At 44.2% G+C, this 20,780-nt stretch overlaps 2 protein-coding genes across 2 annotated transcripts in view; one reads left to right on the top strand and one right to left on the bottom strand.

The window, feature by feature from the left end:
* Window positions 1–6,809: 6,809 nt before the first annotated feature.
* Window positions 6,810–20,780, top strand: part of LOC108115757 (dynein heavy chain 17, axonemal) — a 28,889-nt gene continuing 14,918 nt past the window's right edge. Inside the window, exons 1-17 of the mRNA XM_017227325.2 lie at window positions 6,810–6,998; window positions 7,195–7,716; window positions 8,127–8,215; window positions 9,061–9,705; window positions 9,963–10,245; window positions 10,309–10,787; window positions 10,854–11,353; window positions 11,639–11,952; window positions 12,050–12,153; window positions 12,702–13,291; window positions 13,387–13,601; window positions 14,750–14,926; window positions 16,601–16,975; window positions 17,041–17,214; window positions 17,373–17,645; window positions 18,772–19,260; window positions 19,311–20,282. Of these exons, the coding sequence (XP_017082814.2) occupies window positions 6,810–6,998; window positions 7,195–7,716; window positions 8,127–8,215; window positions 9,061–9,705; window positions 9,963–10,245; window positions 10,309–10,787; window positions 10,854–11,353; window positions 11,639–11,952; window positions 12,050–12,153; window positions 12,702–13,291; window positions 13,387–13,601; window positions 14,750–14,926; window positions 16,601–16,975; window positions 17,041–17,214; window positions 17,373–17,645; window positions 18,772–19,260; window positions 19,311–20,282 (6,390 nt within the window). The remainder of the gene's footprint in view (window positions 6,999–7,194; window positions 7,717–8,126; window positions 8,216–9,060; window positions 9,706–9,962; window positions 10,246–10,308; window positions 10,788–10,853; window positions 11,354–11,638; window positions 11,953–12,049; window positions 12,154–12,701; window positions 13,292–13,386; window positions 13,602–14,749; window positions 14,927–16,600; window positions 16,976–17,040; window positions 17,215–17,372; window positions 17,646–18,771; window positions 19,261–19,310; window positions 20,283–20,780) is intronic.
* On the bottom strand, window positions 14,969–16,082 carry LOC108115758. The gene has a single exon (XM_017227326.2). It carries the CDS (start codon window positions 16,049–16,051, stop codon window positions 14,996–14,998), a length of 1,056 nt encoding a protein of 351 aa, XP_017082815.2. The 5' UTR covers window positions 16,052–16,082; the 3' UTR covers window positions 14,969–14,995.

Here is a 20,780-nt window from a genome sequence, read left to right as displayed (position 1 = left end):
TTTTATTTCGAGTGTTGACAAGCACGCAATTAGTGTCCCTTAACTGCCCCTTCCATCAAAACAGAAAAAAAAAACAAAAAATACCATGGCTGACCTCGTTTGTTTAAAGATTTTCTGCGTGCAGGACGGGACAAACGGGTCAAATGGGCGACCTAGCTTCAATTTTCATTTAACGACCGGACGACAGCGTCCAAATATTTTCACAATTTAAATGCAAGTGGATTGCGGCGATGGATGGGCATGGGCTTGATACGGGGTGCTGGGTTGTGGTGGCGGGGGAGGGAGAGATGCCGGGTGGTGGGCAGCGGCTAAGCAGATTGCCAACCTAACTGACTTTGGGGCCGCGGCCGGCAGTTTGACAATTTTTCGCCATGCCCGCTCAAATATGCCGCATACGCAGCTGGGTCCACCGAAGCACGACCCTTCATTTGTTTATGGTCCACCCAACGCCCCTTGGCCTCTTGGCCCCTTGACACCCATGGAGTTGCAGAAAGAGAAAGGAATAAAAATATATATTTGGTTTTAAATATAAAAATAATAATAAAAAATATAATAATATTAATGAGCAGATGTCAAGATTTTTCGCTTAATTTCTTTTTCTTTAGATGATTCATATATATTAAATCTTCCCTTTTTCTCAGTGTACTAAAACTGTGGTCCGTCCTTGTGTTTGTGTGGGTGCACGCCTCGTTGACCGTTCGGATAAAACTTATTAGACACAAGTGTATTTAGCGCATGTGTGTGCGTGTGGGGTGCTCCCCCGTGTGCGACTGGCTGTGTGAGTGAGTAACTGACTGCGGGCTGTTCTGTTCTACGGGCGGACCGAGATACCCGGACTGCGAGTACGCATCTGCATATATCAATCGGATGCCCGCAGCCAGCCTTCCCGGGCATCCATGGCAGCACCCATGTTGTGCATTTGAACAGAAATAATATTTTGCCGTAGTCGTAGTTTTGGATGGGTATGTTGGAAGGGAGGGGGTTCGGTATTTTTAAGGGGGATGTCAGAGAAGGGATAGTGGCGGGATCGGTGGACCGGCAACTGTGTGACGTTGCCGCACAATTCCTTTGTAATTAGATAACGTAACAAAGCAACAACACGGCGACCACTGCACTTCCGCTCCCGCAGGCGTTTACGGCCCGCCTGGCATTGCATTTTTGCCACACCCCTTCCCGCCCCCAAAAACGTACTGCACATTTCCCGTGCATTTTCGTTTTACGTAAAATGTTGAGAGCCTTTTCTGATTATTTGGCAAAATCGCAACATTTACCGCTGCCACACAGCGTCACTCCCCTGACCGTTGGCAGTATAATTAGCCGCAGTTATATACCCTCCTCACTTCCCTGTCCCCTCATGCTCTTCTACCCTGCAAGCAAAAATCCGGCCTTCGATGTTCAATTTCCACAGCGTGCACACTCGACTGCCTTTTCAAGCGATGCGTTCGCAATTGCAGGACAGGACGGGACAGGACAGGATCCGATAGTGGAACTCCACGTTCCCAGGACCTCGTATTCACCATCGGCAAAAGCCCTACTTCAGTTTTTCGGCAAGGACCACTTCATCCGCCATTTCATGCCGCTTAATCAGACCGAGGAGAATTCACTTCGTATTTCGTGTCCTGCCGTATTGAGTGTCCTTCAATTAGTACCTCATAATTGACTACTCCTAGAATACGGAATTCCCCGTATTTCGAGCACCGGTATTCCCTTTGCCCCCACGCGAAGACAAAGGATATGAAGAGGATTGTCATCAATCAATAGCCAATTATTGTGGTTGGCATGTTGGAGGTATTCTTCGAATTACTCCTGACCAACAAAGTGTGCTTAAACAAGCATACAAATATTTAAAAATATACGGAACTCTGTTAATTCTTAAGAGATTTCATAAAAACTTGATTCATAATATATAGCGTTAGCTCCATATTCTTATTCTACCTCTCTAGATTTAAAAATCACAAGCTCTTTCCCTTTGATTGGCCAGATAATGACGGAAACTAAGTCCTTGGAGAAGGCACGTCTGTTGAGAATTTATGACCCACCTCCACTGGGTTTAGCTTCAGGTTAAAAACCCTTAACCATACCCCATTCCCCATCAGCTATAATTAGGTACCACATTGGATGCCACTAAAATGCGCCAGCCGACAAATGACCTACAATAAGATTTAGTGTGCTCTCAAGCAGCTAAACTTAATATTTCACGTGCACTTAACCTACGGGTTTAAATGTCGTAATTTTCTCATTGGCACCCGACCGTTTCCATCTCCAAAGCTCTTTCTGCCCGAGGAGCTACTCGAATGTTTTACTGTCTAAAAGTTTGTCTCAATTACGTGCGTGCCAGACTGAGTCAGCTCATCCCGATCCGGATCCCAAGACCTACACCCATTCGCCATACGCCATATACCATATCCCATTGGCCGAACCGAATATTTCTGGGTGAGATGACTACGGCGCATTTCTCAGCAGGGTCGCAGGGAAGCGACCCGCAAACCTCGTCCCGTTTGTCATTGGCAACTTTTTAATTAAAAGTTTCATCCGAGTAATGGGATATTTGCACTGCGAAATGCCACGGCGGCCAGCTACGATACTTGATACTTGTGCAATATTTGTGGGCGTCCCTCGCGTCCGTCCTGTCCTTCCAGTCCTTCCTGTCCCCGGCTACAAGTATCTAATTGCCAAAAGGATTTGCAAAACTTCAGCCTTACATAACGTTGTGCTGACCTCCATCGCTATCTTTATCTGGCCGTTGTTGTTGCGCTGCAAACTTTTGGCCAGCAATTGCCAAACTATGCCCAACACGGGACTACGTGAGTCGAGCTAATGAGCTGCAAGAGTCACGCGCACAATTAGCCGGGCAGGGATTTTAATTAGGACCCACCTAACGATCCAAAAGCGTCCCGAAGATCGGCTAATTAATATTCCCTAGGCCATAACTTCTAAAGTTTTTCTGTTTATAGGTCAAATAGTCAATGAACAAAAAAAGCCAAAGCGATCTGCAGTTTAAAGCTGTTAAAGAGCTTTAGTTAATATTATTAGCCTTTTTCTTAAACAATCGAACCCTTTATTAAAGACTTTTCTTATCTCCTATATTTTTTAATATTAGTTTAATATAAATAATGACAAAGTAAAAAGTGGCAAACTTTCTGACAATTTTGGCTGTTGTTTATTTTTAAGTCCCTAGGGAGAACATAGGGAGAACATAAACTGAAACGTGACCGAAATGATAGAGGAAGACCTCTCCAGAAATCAGCATATAATTCGCCGTAGATCCACCTACATCAAAGTCAGATTTTTCTTGTGAGTCCCTCTTGGGAAGTGCTGATGTCCCGGCAGATAAATAAAACTGGAAACTCCCACCCAACCACAATCGATTACCACCGGGCAGTGTTTAGAGTCCGTTGTTCACTTTTCACTGTTCACTGCTCAGTGTCCACGTCTAATCGCCGCCGGATGTCCGCACAGAAATTTGCTTTCATTGTTTTTGTTCCAGCAGCCGGACTCTCGTTATATTTGCCTGTTTTTCGGACGGGGGATTCTGTTGCCTATTCTGCTCTATTTTAGCTTTTCCTTTCTATTTATTTTTTTTTCGTTGGTTGGTTTTTTGGTTTGAGCCAACTTTGTTGTTGTCAGCATTCGCTTTCAATTTCCTCATCCACTCGAACTAACATCCTTCCGCCGACTTGTCGTGGTTGCTCATTCATGGCCGTTTTCACAGTGTACGCCGGACAGCTAGCTAGCTAGTCCTTCTGGTCAGTCGTCAATCGGCAGTCGTCAGCAGTGAATCCGAATAACACAGGACCTCCCGTCCGTTTGTCAATCAATTGTGAATTGTTTATTGAATGTTGTCGTTAGACTGCACACAATGCCGCTAACAGCCAGGCAGGAGTTGTCGGTTTGGCTTCGTTTGCTTTTCCTTTCTGGCGATTTTTTCGGTTTTCATAAGGGGTATTTGTTAAGGGTTTAGGGTATATATCATGCGATAGAGTATTTTGTTCTTCGAAGCAGACCTGAAAGGTGATTGTCTTATCTATCCATCAACAAAATAGAATAAGGAAATATAACAAATAGCCAATATCCCTTATATAAGTAAGGTATCCCTTAGCCTAATCCTATGAAAATAGTTTTCTTTCTAGTTTTTTTCTTCCATCAATTTTGTTTGTTTCAAGTTTGGACATTGGCGGATGGCTTAGGACTGACATTGTTTGCCCTGTCAAACGTTCCATTTTGTATTTATCTTTTTGTGCGCTGATCGATTTGCTGTTGGAGCGGCTTTTCATTGAGTGCCACGGCCATTTTGCTAACGCATTTCTTTTTTAAGAGCCATGCCCGCTGCATGCCCGTGCTCTCATAAATTTGGCCAAATGGAAATGGTCTTTGTCCGTAATGAAATAGTGTTGACTTTCCTCACACTGGCACTCGCACACACACATATATACATACACCGAATCGCGTGTCCTTAACAAATGCACGAAATTGCTTTTAAACGAGGACGACGCCGTGCAGTCTGCCGCCCAGCCTCTGAGCTTCTCCATTTTCCAACAGCCTCCTCAGATTTTACCACCCAACCCAAACCAACCCAGTGGCATGTGATGATTTGTTCGCACATAATGAAACTCATCAGCAGCTGCAGCCCGGAAAAAGTCGGAAAAGTCGGGAGGGGCAAGGAAGGGTTCGCTCATAAAGTACAAGCCAACTTGTTCGGATCGAGGCTTGGCATAAATTCAAAAAATAAAAAAAAAAGGAACCAGAACCCAACAGCCACTCGGCGGGAAAATGTAGTAAAAGCATTTTACAGTTTCATTTTCCACGACTCAGTGCCGGCCACTGTCCAGCCGTCCAACCGTCCGCCATCCACAGCTCAGCTTTTGTGTGATTTACTTAATTTGAAGTGTGCCGGGGCCATCGAGGCATTCCTTTTAAAATCAATTCGAAGTTTATTTTTCTTGCGGCTTCCTCCGGTTTCTGGCCAACCACCATCGCATATTTTCTTCGTTTGCTTTCAATGTTTGACTTGGACTGTCGCACTATTTATGCACGTCTTTGCTCCGCAGACAGCAAGGACCCACTTTGGCCAAGACATTATGGCCGATGAGCAGGTCGAGGGCAGGCAAATGGACCTTCCAGGACCTGGAGTCCCCATCTGCCTGCTATGCAAACTATGTAAAATAATCTCTTTTATTGCTGAAATGTTTATTCAAATATATTTTTATATTAACAAGTTTATGGATCAAACGGGAGCAAGATGGGATTTATGCAGTGACAAAAATTATATATATGTTGAATGTCCCAAAAATATTGTAAATTTAAAGTTTACCTAACAATCTATATCATCAAAACGCTTTAAAAATGAATAAAATAAAAGTATTGAAAACGAAAATTCTTCTTTGTAAAGTTTCTAGCCGTGTATCTTCGTATCCTAGCTGCCAGCCTGGGGCAAGAGTGAATTTTAAGCTGCGCGCAAACAGCTTGAGCAAATTCATTAACAACAGAACCACCGCCCTCGATCCAAATCCAAAATCCCCGCCCAACTCAAAAGAGAGCTCAGTGCTACAGTTGCGGTTGCCTCCGAAAATGAGGGCAATGCATTTGTCCCGAGGGTGCCAGAGACCAATCCCAACCAGAAACGGGACTAGAGCAGAGCACAGCAGAGCTGCGGGTTGCCAAGCACTTGTTTTTGATGTGACGCTGATATTTAAAAGTGGAGTTCACATCAAAGTTACACAGCGGTCCAGAATGGCCGACATCAACGTGCTGCCATCATCCCTGTCATCATCATCCCCATCATCATAATACACAGTCAGCAGGTTTCCAGTTGGGGTAGGTACATTAGCAGCATGACAAAGGATGGGATTGGTGGACAGGAACCCACTTTAGTTTAGTTGTCAATGCAACATAAGCTACTTATGACGAACTAGAAATAAAAGAGCGTAACAACTCACAAGTTGAAAGTTATGGTAAAGTCGTGGTCAGAAAATAAATATTTTAAAATGCGGTAGGGCATCATTTGGGTCGGGTACTGTCTCCAGCAAAAGGATACCATATGTACTTGCGGTAATTGCAGAGCGTTTTAACTATACTACTCGGCCTTTGTTGGTGCGGGTGCAATTGCAATTGCAACTGCAACGGCAACTACTTGCTGCTGTTACTTGACACATGTCAGTCACTCACTCACAGCGCTTGACTCTTGAAGGGAAAAGGGTGGGGTGGAAGGGATAACCAGGATGTGCTACCATAAATTCTGCTGTTTGTGATACACTGATACTCTGACTTTTGCTGATGATGATAATGACTTGGCACTTAAACTGCCAAGAGACCAAGTGCCAGGACATTCGATCAGCTGCGCCCATTAAGCATACGCCGTGTTGGACACTGAAAATCAGCAGCACATCATTTGCATGCACCGTGGCCTTAACCAAACCATCTGATGTTGACTTATGAGCACACAGTTCTGAGCTTGGAACTTTCAGAAAAACGGAAATTACATTTCGCTTACTTCGTGTGCAATTAAAGTTGGCCAGGTGGAAAGAGGGAGAAAGTGGGCTAAACTTTACCCTCTTGCATTTTGCATTTGAAATCGCTGCGCGAGCACACACTTTAAAGTGTTTCTGTTAATGCGAATTTGAAGTTTGATCGATATGTGGGGCGTGGCTGAAGCTCCGACCGCCGCCCACTGGCCGCCCGGCATTAGAGGTCACACGAAGCGGGTCCCATCATCATTTTAACGCCAGTTGCCGCGGCGAGTTGTTTGATTTGCCGCATCGCAGCCGCTTAAACACAAGGCCGCTGATTTTTCCCAGTTCGTTTCCTGACCAATGTCCGATGCGGCGGGAATGGCCAGTAGCGATGAAGAGGGTCTCCCCACCGGCAGCGGCAGCGGTCGCCAGCGCGTCCAGCGCGACTACAGTGATGCCAGGTTGGAACGGGTGGCCGGCTATACAACGACCACAATGCGCCTCAAACCCGATAAATGGACCAAAATGATGGCCAATGATGAGTTGCGGGTGAGTTGCCACTGCTACACGGTTAAAAATGGGGAAAAAAAGTATTAATATGAATATAAATAGGAAAATAAATGAAAAATAATAGGTAAAACACTTTTTCCTGATGATATATCTATAAAAAGTTTTTTATTCAATTAAAGTGAAGTTTTTTCTCTGTGTATTTCTGATTTCATTATACTATTGCCTTTTCGTCCAGCGCATTGTTTTGGAATGGCAGCATGGCCACAGTCGCGTCCTGGTGATGACTCTCAGTCCGGGCGGAGATCTGGTGCCCAGGAGTTGCCTCAGTGATTTGTACTTGCCGTATTCGGTGCAGAGCACTCGTGGTTCCATCCTATCCACCATGCAACCGCTCGAAGATGAAGCCATGGCCAGTGTCACGGCAGCCGTATCGGCCGTGGTGTCTGCAACACCCGGAGCCATGCTTATTCCATTGCCACCCGCCTCGTCCAGTTTTACAACTTTGGACGGAGTGCCGCGCGGCAAGTGCGCCTACTTTGTCCGCCGTAATACTTCCGATGGATCTTTGACGGCAACCAATTTCGCGGAGAGCGTTCTATACGGAGACTTCCCGGTGCACAGCAAAATCGAAACCATGTCGCTGCTGTTCGACGAAGTGTTGCAACCGCTCTTGGAGCAGGCACAAAGTCAATGGCCCGCCATTGTTCGGAAGGATCTGCAAGCGCGCATCAAGGAAGTGCGGAATACACTGACCGAGGTGGGTGATTTGTTTGACTGGAGCTGCTACACTCAGAGAAATATCTACTTAATAATCAGAAATGATTTCCATTACCACACAACTTTAGTCATTTAAATTTACTATATATATGGTTAAAGGATACTTTGACTTGAACCTTTTTTTCAGATTTTAAAATACTTTTAAAAAAGAAGGTAGATTTTTTGTCGAGTGCAGCTGGCAGCTGTGCTATCTCATCAAATTAATCTAATTGAGTGCAGTGGGGCAGAGGCTTGGAGTGGGTTTGGTTGGGTCTCCCCTCAGCCGATCCCATTTGGAGCTACTCCGACCATTGTCTTGGAAGTATTTCGCTTAATTGGCAAAACTTTTCATGTGTCTACGGGCGATACGTATACATTTTGTCTGTATATACTTTATTGTTATCCCCACAGATTAAGGGCAAAACCAACAATCGCACAATTTTATCGTTATTAGTTTCGCCAACAATCGTCGAGGAAGTGTTTGCCCACGTGAGTCAAGGGTAAGTTCCAGCCATTGGATGGCCATTGTCTTAGGGTTTCGCCTTGTCCTCCGGCATCTCCGGCTTCTTCGATTCGAAGATGTCGCCCCACCATCTATCTGGTATTGTTTATGTGGACAGAAAGAGAAAGGCTTATTCATGATACCAAATTGATTTTCATTGGCATAACTTTTCGCATGAATTGATCGAAATTTATTTAGCTTGCAATTCCGGGCAAATTCAAGTTGTTTACCCCTTGGCCACAGAAAACTGGTGGCATACTTCGATTATTTTCCCATCGTACAAATGCTTTTAATTAAATTACAAATATTAAAGAAAAAGAAAAAGCAATCGTGAGCCTGGCCATCGACATTCTTAAGAAAATTGTTCAGAAAATTGCCGTCGATACGCATATCAAGAGCCTTTAAAATGTATTAAGAGATTTTTGCTTCAGTAAATCGCAATATATATTCATATCAATAAGGACGAAATGAAAAGCCAACGAATGGCAAAAATCAAAATAAACCATAAAGTCAATTTGATTGCTATCAGTTTCGTATTAAAAACTATAGAAGGAAAAATGTTTAAAAACAAATAGCAACATGAAAAGGGGGGAAGTCAAGTGCAAATTTTCTGAGAATTAGGTCAATAAATGTTTCCGCTCATTATAAAAGTTTACCCCATGAACCAAAGCTTAGTTGAATAGAAATTCAAATGAATTGCGATAATAAAACTAGAAATTGAGCAACTTAAGTCCTGGCAAAAAAGGGATGTAAATTTAAAGCAAATAAAAGTATAAATCAGCTTAAACTTATAATTTTAAGGTTTTAGTAAAGTTATTATTTATATATTAAACTAATTTACAGACAATTAAGACCTGCCCTGGATCCAAAGTTCCGCAACCTGCTGGAAGAGATGTTTATTAACTGGACTACCCAGATGCACGACATAGTCATGGAGCGTTCCGAGTGCCAACCCTTGGGATCGGCCACCATGTCATCCGGTCATCAACCAAAGCACCTAACATTCGTTTCTCTGCCTGCGCAGGAGATTGGTTTCTGGACAAACCGGAAGTTAAACTTGCAGAATATCTACGAGCAGCTGCGAGAGTCCACGCACAAGACTCTAGCCCAGATTCTGGAGCGGATCGAGTCAGTTTATTATGTGCCATATTCCACTGCATTCAGAAAGCTAGTGGCAGCCTGGCTGGAGGCCCAAGATGTGTCCCTTTGGCTGCAGCCCCTTCTCCGCCAGACTTCAGCCTTCAATTCGGTTCAGTTCAGCAATGGTCACGATTTGGTGGCACCACTGGTTCACGTATTGCACCTGGTGTGGAGCAATGCCAGGTACTATCGCAGCACCCAAAGGATGAGTGTCCTGCTGCGCTGTATCTGTAACATGTTGGTGCACCGCGCCGCCGAGGACCTTGAACTGCAGCTTCTTTTCCAGGGAGACGCCGACGAGGGGCTGCTGAAAATCAATCGAACCACCCAAATTCTGGACCTATTCAAGTGAGAAAATACTAAACATTTGACAATAAATAAGTCAGAGAAGTTAAAGAATGTGTGAAATTTGTGCAAAGCTGAAAATGTTCACCTTTTATTAAAGCACATAACTAGCATAATTTGAGTAATATTCAATCCTTTTTCCTTAATTGTTAGCAATTTGCACAAAATTCGATTACAAATTTAAGTTCAATTAGGTTTTCCTTTGTGGTGTTATTATACATATTTAATATGAAATTATAACAACCAAACTTCTTCATAAGGCAACGAGTGCTGGAGTACAAGGAACGCTATAGCGGCAATCAGATAGTTTTGCCACCACTTCCTGAAGGAGCAGCAGCGGTGGCTCCCTCTCCTTCACCCGATGACCAGCAACAGCTCTGGCGCTTCTGCCACGAGGATGTGTTTGGCCAGACACTCGATAGTTTCTCGTCTCAATTGGTGGAGTTGCGTCAGGTCTTTGAGGCGGCTGTGCAGTTTCAGCAGCTAGAAAAGCTTGAAGTTGGCGGATTGAGGGGTAAAATACTAACAGAACGAGTTAGAGAGGTGAACTTAAGGCTTAGGAAAATGTTTAATCCTAGAGTTATGTAACAATTTGGTTTTTCCCAGATCTTTGGCGAATTTAAAGTACTTTTTGAGCAATGGAGCAACGTGGACATCGATCTCACAGCTACGGTAGCCAGCAAATGGAAATGTTTCCGTCGGGAACAAGCCCTCTTCTTCAGTCGCATGCAACTTCTTGAGCAAAAGCTGGCCACCGTTTTACTTCAGGCCTTCGAACAATGTCACAGCTGGACGCACTTGCTCCGATTAACTTTAATGTTCGGCTGCCTCTTGCAACGTGATGCCGTAAGACCAGAACTGGCGAGAGTCCTTCCGCATATCCTTTTCATCTACGACACGGAAATCGAACAGCTGGAGGAGAGTGTGACGGAGGTTCTTCTGGGCTACGAAATACGTGGCTTGGCAGCCTTACCTATGGCCAACAACTTTCCGCCCATTGCCAATGCCATGATGTGGCTAGAGCAGCATATCAGTCGCTGCGATGAATTTGGAGCCAAGGAGTTAAATCAATTCATTGAGCAATTGTAAGTTCACTCAAGGGGAAACCTTGAAATATATTTAAGATTATTTAAATTTATTTAAAAACTTAGACTAAAGGAGAAATCAGAGCTTCAGACATTGCCCCTTCAGTGGGCATCTCTCCTTTCGCGTCGTAATATTTTGACGACAAAACTAAGTAATCTTCAGATGAAAATCTGGACCACCTGGCATGAGTGCATCGATAAGCTAATCGTCCGTGGGCTAGATGAATCCGTGCTTTCCCAGTCAGAGGATAATAGTCAACTTTATCTAAACTTCTCCCCAGTGCTATTCACTCTGCTAAAGGAGACCAAGTACTTGTTGGCTCTTCAGGCCACTGGCAGCTTATCTGGCGATCTCTTCCAGCTGCCAGAGCCACTGCTCACTCTGTACGGACAGCGGGATGCTTATTGGGAGCGCCGCATACGACTCATCAAGATTGGAGAGTTCTACAATGGCATTCGCTCCGGGGAATGTGCTGCAGCTGAGCTCCAATTAATACGCAACGACCTGGCGACCATCGATGAACAGGTGGCTGTGGCGTGTCAACAGCTGACATGGCGGAACTACGGTGAGTTGAAAGTACTGAAGAAATCAATATAAACTCCGGACTCTGTGAATAGTATCCCCAGGAAACACTAATTAAAACCGGTAAAAAACTTTAATGAAATTAATTGTGAGCATATTTTGTGAATTATCAAATTCCTCAGTCCAGCCATCATCACATCTATTACAAACTTAATTAATTAGCCAAAATTACCTGCTAATTGGATTAATTACTACTCAAGAATACAATATATTACATGGGATTTAGATAAAATTGGTTCATTTTTGTATGATTTTCATCTTCCCCCAGATGATCCGCTTGTCGCTGACATCTTTGAGCATAGTCGGGATCTGTTTGCCCGCCTGCAGCAGTCGCACGGCAATCTGGATGCAATCCTGGCCAGTATGCGTCGCTGGAGCCGCGAGCCGCTGCATCAACGCAGCTTATACGGTCGCAATCTCCTGGATCTTCGCCACCAGCAAGATCGAGTGCGTCTGCGATTGCTTCAATGCGATGAGACGAAGATGCTTCTAAATCGCCTGCTGATAGCCAACTTCTGTCTGTTCTTTAACTATGAGTCCCAGGAGTTTCAGCTGTACTCCAGAGATCTCAGTGTGCAGGAGGTAAGTAAAGTGGCATGGCGTTAGCTTTTTCCAGATTTAGAAAGAAGGTACTCAAACCTATAACTTTTTCTGGAAAAACGCACTCCCAATGCTGCAGTTCGTCCGTGAATTTCCCAAGGAGCAGAGGCGTCAATACAATAAATACCTGGCCAGTGTGGATGACTTGATTTGCCGCGAAGTCCGTGAGGCAATGAGAATAAGGTTTATAAGCCACCTGACCTAACACTTGAAAAAAGCATCATCATCATTATAATCATGACCATCATCATCATTGTCAGTAGCACTCATCGCCAATCAATTGCACTCCTTCACCAGGCAGCTAACTATTTCATTACATTTCGGCACGCTGGCAGCTCCTTTCATGTCTCATCAGAACTAATCAAGTAAATGAGCACGAAATCGCACATTGCAACCGCAAAAATGAAAGACACCTGCAGAACGGCAGACGGCAAGTGCAACTGCAACACCATGCAACAACAAGCAACAACCACACACTTCACGACCGCAGCAATATGGGGGCAACAATGGCAACAACAAATTGCCTCGGGCCGAGCATTCATGCGTCAATTGCATGTTTCACTTAGCGGCACTTTTCGTGATTGCATGCAGACAGCGTCAGACAAATAAAGGCGGGGTTGAGGGGCTTGGGGGTAATGGGGGCGTGGCTGAAACCTGCAAACGAAATAAGCTGCAAAACAAACTGAACACTAAATTTAATTTTCACATTACTCATACGCCGTGTAATTCAGTTTAGAGTATTTGTACAAAGAAATGACAGCAACAGCAGCGGCAACGGCAACGGCAACGCCAACGACTGCAGCGACGGCAATAGTTCCTGTGGATTCCGGTACTTCAGCCAGTATGGCAAGGTTAGTCCTACAGCAAATCACAGCGCCACAGGCGACAGCAACAGGAGGAGCAGGAGCAGGAGCAGCAGGAGCTTCACCAGCCAACGATGCTCCACTCTTCGAAGTAAAATTGGAGCTGACGGAAACGGAAATACGCTTTTCGCCCGCCTTTGATGCAAGTGTGGAAAATAATTTTCAACAAATTGTGGAGCAGCTGTTGCTCGATATAAAACAGACATGCGACTGCATGCCAAGAATTGTGGCTGACAATGCCCTGTCAGAGGATGATGAAGACGACGACGGCGACACGGCGACGGTAGAGTACGAGCAGGAGCAGAAGTTAAAAGTGAAGCCGATACAGGATCAAGAACAGCAACAGGAACTGGAACTAGAGGGATATGAGCTGGAGCAGGAGAGCCCAAAGCCGCAGGCTGTGCAATTCAACCTGCTGGCAGCCGCCAAGGCATATAGCCAAAAAATTGAAAGCACTGGTATGGACTTTTCCTTCGGAAAGTATTTTAACTTGTTTTGCTCTGATGCCTCCTTTCCCCACACAATTTTTCCCATGTCTCTCTATACATCCTAGTCGATGGTCTGGAAATGCTGGAGAAGGCCATTCGCGATGCCCTGGCGGATACGGTAGAGGCGGCATCGGCTTACGCTGCCAAATTCCACGCCTATGCATTCCTGTGGACCCAGCAGAGCGGTGATGTGCTGGCCGCTTGCATGCAAACAGCCAGGGAGCAGACGCACCACGTCAGCGCCGGCGGCTATGCCATCATGGAGACGTTCAAAAAGGAGGTAAGTCGGAAAAGGAAGGAAAGAAAAACCCTAGGGCATCGAATGCCAACAGCTTTAGTGGCTGCGACACTCACACCCAAAAGCAAGATGTGGATAGGGATGGGAAGACTGGGACGCAGACTGGTTCGCTCAATTGGCAGCCACACAATTTACGCCATGTAGCCCCTGAGACCAATAACGCTTGATAAATGCCAACCATTTAGGGTCAAATGTGTGGCAACTCGCAACTGACCAGGCCAACAAAGAAGGCAACAAAAAAAGAAGCCGACGAACAAAACAAGGCAAAACACTAAACAACTGCTTAACCACCACATGGCGTCGTTGACTTATGTTCGGGGGCAATTGGGAGCCACTTCCTGCAGCACAGCAGGCAAATCGCCGACGTATGCGTAATATTTTCTTTAAACAATTATCAAACGCCCCGAAAAGTATACGATAAATTACCCAAAAGGCACTCACACAACAGGCAACAACAAATCATGGTCAAAGTGCACGGACATGGCGTGAAATTGGGTGTTGGCCAATATAATAAGGCAAATTCGCCAGCGAGTAAGGCGAAAACAGGAAAGCAACGAAGTCTGAATGGTCTGATCTAAAGCATTTCATCTTACTTAGGGTGGAACTTTTTATTTTGGAAATGCTAAACACGTTTAAATTTGAGCTATATGAGAGGCAAAAAGAAATTTAGTGGTTATCCGATCTAGCAAAGTTATTTCTTTTGAAAATTTATGGATTCTAGAATGGTGTTATGTATAAAAGGCATGTTTAGAATTCGAATTTTTCACTTATTTCACAATGAGTTAACAATGTTATACATTTTGTAATTTTTACTTTTCATTCAACTCACTTAAAAATTTCGAATGTAAGGAAATTCAGTTATAAATTCAATGATACCCTACGCCTGGAGTAGAGCACGAAAAATCACTGGCCGGCATTTTATTTATGACTAGCCATTGAGTTGCCTCTGACGCAGCTGGGGCGCTTAATAAACCGAAATACAACAATATATATACTAAGCATATATAACTTAGCCTCTCCACACTTACACAAATACACAAAAACACCCATGTGTGGCAAATTAGTAAATAAATTAGGGTAGGGCTAGAGTCCAAGAAAATGGTTACTCTAACTTTTAGCAATTTCCACAGATCGAAAACTACAATGAGGTACACGATGCCATTGACCAGTGCGAGAACCGGGAGTGCATTAACGGATGGTTAGCCCTGGATCTGAAACCCCTCAAGTATGGCCTTCTTAACCTGGCCTGCAAATGGTCCCATCTGTGCAAGAAATGGTTACTCCGCTACGTCCAGGGTACTCTTAAGGTAAGATCAACTTAATGTTCTTAATTATTTATTATTTATAATTTCAATAAATTTTATTGCGTTGTTTTTCTATATTTTCCTGTCTGATTGACAAATATATAAATGATCAGAAGAACATGCACTTGGATTCATTAAGGTTTTCTCCAGCAGAATGCAATTCCTCCTGTATGTGTTTTTCACTGTACCCATTTCCATATATTTTGCTGGCATCCCTGAGGCGATCGACACGAACTCTCCTTCATTCCTCTTGTCGGTTAGGCCAAGCCAATATCGATCGCTTTTGATAACTTCCGCATTGATGGCCTTTAGCTCGGTTTCATTTTCGATTGCGGCTAAATAGCCGCTCATCTTTCGACAGGCCTGTCTAGCCTCTTCCCATGATTTTTTTTCCTTTTTTTCAATATAGAAAAATCTCCCACCAATATTTTTGAAATTTAGTGAGATATAAGCTTTCTCTTCGGAAGGTGTAGCTTTAGAAGTTGCCTGGACAGCTAATTTATGCTCCTCCGCCTTTGTTTGAAGTGTCTGGAGAGTGTTCTGCACCGTAGTTAGTTTGTCTTCCATTTTCTTTAGAAGCGCCTGCAATCTTCCCTCTACAACTTCTTTTGGGATGCCACTAGCGCAGGATTTATCAATGTTTGATTGCGCGGTGATCTTCCGTAGGAGGTTACCAATGGTTGCTTGTTGAATTTTCAGTAGGAATTGCGCCTCCGAAAGTCTTTTATTCAGTTCTTGTTGAGCGTGTGTCTCCTTTATTAATCTCTCTTCTATTTTAGTCTGAAACGCCTTTAATTCTGCATTGAAGTCGCTTAGAGTGAGTACCTTGTTGCAGGATTGGTTCTCCAGCTCCATTTTTATTCCACGAAAGTTTGCATCCACTATGTTGTTTATTTTTGTCATCTGGGAATCCATTTCACTTCGTACCACCCGAAGACTTTCCTTAAGGGCCCTTTGCTCTCCTTGGATTCTGCTGAGCTGGGTGTGGGTGTCAAGGATCCTTGGCTGCATTTCCGAACGTGTGAATTGGCTACATTGGTAGTCTGTATCACAGTAATTGGACTGCTGATATGCCAGTGATCCCTCAATACTTCCGAAAACAAAGGCCCAGAAGAAAAAGTTGAACATTTTAAATTAAAGCTTAACCACTCAAATCCAATGTTTGTGGAATACTGAAACCGAGATTGTGGTTTCGGAAAGAGAGAAGCTATATATATCCCTGATAAGGCGTCTGTATGAATTTTACATATATATGTGATGCCTATGTGAAGTGTCTTATCAATTGCCTCTCAATTTGGGTCTACGGGACTCAACTTCTAAAGAAGATGATAAGCCTTGGAATAAAAGTTCATACCACGACAGATTTCTCTAAAATTTCACTTTTCTTCCAGACTTCCTGACTTTGGGTAGCACGCCACTGCTGGAGGTTTCCCAAACTGATTAGGAAAGCCTCAGATGTGTGTGTTACAAATATAAATCCATTTATTTCTAATCTCGCAAATATTTTTATTGGAATATCGTTAATAAGCTTGGTTTAAGGGGATATAACGCTGAAACAATAAATATTTTTATAAATGTTTTCATTCTTACTTTATTACCTTAGTTTTTTATTTTATTTCTTAAACTAATTAAAAGTATAACTATTTGGCTTTAAGGACAGGTAAACTTCTCTTTTAGGACTTAAATGCATTCATTGCCCGCGGTCACGAGACGCTGCAGCTACAGATCGCTCGTCATGACTTTTCCACCCTTTTGCGCGTTTTGGCCATCATGTCGGAGATCCGGCAGCGGGAGCCTTATGCGGATAACCTATTCAAGCCCCTTAAAGATATCATGGGCCTGCTCAAGACCTACAACGTAGAGTTCGAGCCGCAACTATTAAGGGGAATAGAGCAGTTGCCGCAACAGTGGCAGCAGCTCAAACATACCAGTACCGTTAAGCAGGAGGCCCTGCAGGACACTCGCTTCCACCAACAACAACGAGTGACCGCCCTGATTGGCCTGCACACCTGCCATTTGCAGCATTATGCCCGGCAATTCCAAAAGATGCCGGTAAGTGAGGAATTTATTTATACGAGTATATATATCGGTGAGGAATATTATCCTATGGCTTCCAGTTCTTCCGTGTGCCTTGCCCGAAAGTCTATGATGCCTGTGATGAGGTCTACGTCCGTCTGCATCAATTCCGTCGTCAGCAGCGTCTTTATACCCGCTGGGCCAGACTTCTCGACATCCAGCCACCCGACTCTGCAACCCTGCAACTGTGCGAGGTCGAACTGAGAAGGGTCAAGGTGAGTCTGTCGGTCTCATCGAATATTTATTTCTAATAAAACGTTACATTTCTTAGTTAGTTATAGTCTAGTTTACAACTAGAGATCGATCAGATAGAAAGTTCTTAATCATAACTTTGCTATCCCAGACAAACTAATAATTGACTCATCCCCTATAGCAATTATGGGACTTTGTGCGCGTCATCGAGTCGTGCATCGTGGACTGGCATGCCACGCCCTGGCTGCTCATTGACACCGATGACATGGAACACGAATGCAAGAAGTTCACCCGCGACCTCCGTACCCTGGACAAGTGCATCCGCGAGTGGGCGCCCTACGTCCACATTTTGGGCGTTCTACGTGAATTGGTCGCCTCGCTGAGGGCCATCACCGAGCTGCAGAATCCAGCAATTACGGAACGCCACTGGATGGAGCTGATGCAGCTGACAAAGGTGAGCATAATAGTGCGATTTTGCGAGGATAGGCGACGCGTGTATGTGTGTGTGTGTATTTCCAAATGATTGACCCGCCCAACAATGGAATGGAGCCGGCAATCTGCCCTCTGGCTGATGTCTCTTTGTGCCAAGTGTACATGGCGGGCACAATGGCACACATTGGGCAAACACATTAGCGGAGGTGATGTGTTGCCAGACGCGATGCTGAAACCTCAGGAGCTGCAGGTCTTGTCACAGGATATGAACACATTGGGACTGCAACCAATCCCTGATTTGCACACACAAAGGGACACTGATTATGGAGACAAACTATCTCTGCTATTAGATTGAATCACTGATCTGTCGCATAAATTACTAAAATCTAATCAAAATTCTCGCTCATCTCTTCATGCTCAGCTAAGTGGACAACATTCCATGGAGGAGCTGGTAAGTGTAAATGTTAATCAGAATCCAAATGCGAAACTAAATCAGTTTCCCTCATCGAAATCATGAATTAAAATGTAGTTATCGCATTTGCCCATCTAAGCCCAATCAGAAAACTGGCACAAGGCAATGGGTCATTCATGGGTTTCGGATTATGTGCATTGTTGAGCTACATGCCTCCAGTTTCTGGGGCGTTGGCTTTATTACATAATAGTTCTAACAATTGGCTTAGCAGAGCTTTTGCTCGGAACAGCCGGAGGCGACAAAGGAATGCATTGGCCAGTACTGTTAATTAAATTTGCCGAAATTCGGTGAAAATGTGTGATTATTAATGTGTGTCCAGGCCAACGGAGAAAATCCTAACTGGTAGTCAAACTATCAACTACACTAGTCTACAAAATACGAAATATATTCTTTCTTATTAACCAAATTTTCAAAATAAATGCTACTTCACAGTAAAAATCTATCCTTATGTTTAAGTTTTTTTTTGATTTCATATTCATAAAAATATTCTTCATTTTGGACCATTAAAACTCTTAAGCGGCTGCCTAGTGTTATGTCTATAAATTTATATCTATTCGACAGTCCTTTGTACATCGAGTGAATTATCCTCGAAGCCGTTGAAATGTATTCAAAATTGAAATTTGAGAGTAATTAGACCACCTCTGCGTATGCTTAATATTTGATTTCCATACTGCAGCTCTCCTACAAATGCAACAAATCCACCAAACTGGCCCAGCTACTGACCCTGCAACTTCAGCATCACGAGGAAGACATCAAGAACACTGTGGACCGGGCCATCAAGGAGATGACGGTGACCAAGATTCTTGACGAGATCAGGGCCACCTGGGCGCATTTAGAATTCGAGTTGGAGCAGCATCATACCCGACCCAGCATCCAGTTACTGAAGGTATCAGAGGAGCTCATCGAAACTCTAGACGACAACCAGATGCAACTGCAGAATATCTCCACCTCGAAGCACATTGAGTACCTTCTGGACAAACTCACTCACTGGCAGAAGGTTCTTGGGGGCATTGACACTCTGATCGTTAACTGGTTTGAGGTACAGCGGAAGTGGATTTACCTTGAGTGCATTTTCATCGGATCAGCAGATATTCGCGCCCAACTACCAGCGGATGCGGCCAACTTTGAGAGGATCGATAAGGACTTTACGGAACTTTTAGCCAAGGTGAGTTATTCTATAGATCAAATACAAATTTAAACTTCTTTCCTTTACAGGTAAGTGAGGTTCGAGTAGTCATGCAGGTGGTGCTGCGGCATGAGGATGTCCTTGCCCAATTGCTGCAACTCCAACAGCGCCTGGCGATTTGCGAGAAGGCTCTGAATGATTACCTAGAGACCAAGAGATTGGCCTTTCCACGATTCTACTTTATCTCCGCCGCCGACCTCTTGGATATTCTGTCCAACGGAAACAATCCGCAGGTGATTGATCGTCACCTGATTAAGTTGTTTGATTCCATCCTTCGGCTGCAGTATGAAACAAATACACCAAACGCGTTGGGAATGCATTCCAAGGAGAATGATGAGTATGTGCCCTTCGTTTCTTCGGATCCGGATCAGCCCGCCTTCATTGTTTGCGGAGGGAGAGTAGAGCTATGGCTGCGGGCCATTATCCAGCAGATGAGGAGTACTCTGCATGAATTGTTCCGCCGTGCTCTGAGGGCTTTCGGAGAGAAACCTCGGGAACTCTGGCTCTATGATTGGCCAGCCCAGGTGGCACTCTGCTGCAGTCAAATAAGCTGGACAGCGGATGTGAATCGCTCCTTTAGCTGCATGGAGGAGGGATACGAGGGTGTGATGAAGGAGTTACACAAGCGACAAATAGCTCAGTTAAATGCTTTGATCAATCTTCTGCTTGGTGAACTCTCACCCGGAGATCGCCAGAAAATCATGACCATCTGCACAATTGATGTGCATTCGCGTGATGTGGTCGGTAAGATCATAGCCTCCAAGGTGGACAATTCACTGGCTTTCCAATGGCAGAGCCAGTTGCGTCACAGATGGGATGACGACCAGGCGGGAAGTTCCAGTGGCAGAGCTAGTACGGCCATAAGTTGCGGCGGAGGAGATGAGGATTGCTTTGCCAATATCTGCGATGCCGAATTCCGATATGCCTACGAGTATCTGGGGAATACCTCACGATTGGTCATTACCCCGCTAACGGATCGGTGTTACATCACATTGACACAGGTGAGTGAAAACGGGGAGCGGGGATAATAAACTAATTGATTCATATAAAAATCACTTTCACTTTGTAGTCGGGCAAAGCCTTTCTAACGAGTCCTGAATTAAATATAAACCTTTTCAACGCCTGCCAGGGGGCGTTAATGGATTTAGCAGCGGAAATCCGCTACAAATGTAAAGTCCATAGCCCGGCTTTAAATAATTGAAAGCCAATGTCCCGTGGCTTGAATATATTAAAACCAGCAGCTAGTTAAAGCCATTTGAGACAAAAACCGACTGATAGCTGTGAGTGACAGAGACAGTGTGTATGATAAAGGGCGGAAATTCAATAAATTAAATGTATTTGCGTGTGCAATTAGCGCAGATTTTTCCTCTGACAGTCGCATATTTCATGCACGACTGCCATATCAGACGTTATCTTCCTGACACCTACGAATCATATTGTTAAAAATGTGTCGAATAGTTTTGCTAAATTAAGGTGTGAAATTAATATCATGTACAATC

Source organism: Drosophila eugracilis, unplaced genomic scaffold, assembly GCF_018153835.1.
Source record: "Drosophila eugracilis isolate 14026-0451.02 unplaced genomic scaffold, ASM1815383v1 contig_367, whole genome shotgun sequence".
Classification (NCBI taxonomy): Eukaryota; Metazoa; Arthropoda; class Insecta; order Diptera; family Drosophilidae; genus Drosophila; species Drosophila eugracilis.
The sequence above is the reverse complement of the archived record's forward strand: the minus strand, read 5'-3'. Positions and strand labels throughout refer to the sequence as shown.

What these genes read in the sequence shown, in the direction of transcription:
- LOC108115758 (XM_017227326.2), bottom strand. Translation starts at nt 16,051, where the DNA reads ATGTTCAACTTTTTCTTCTGGGCCTTTGTTTTCGGAAGTATTGAGGGA.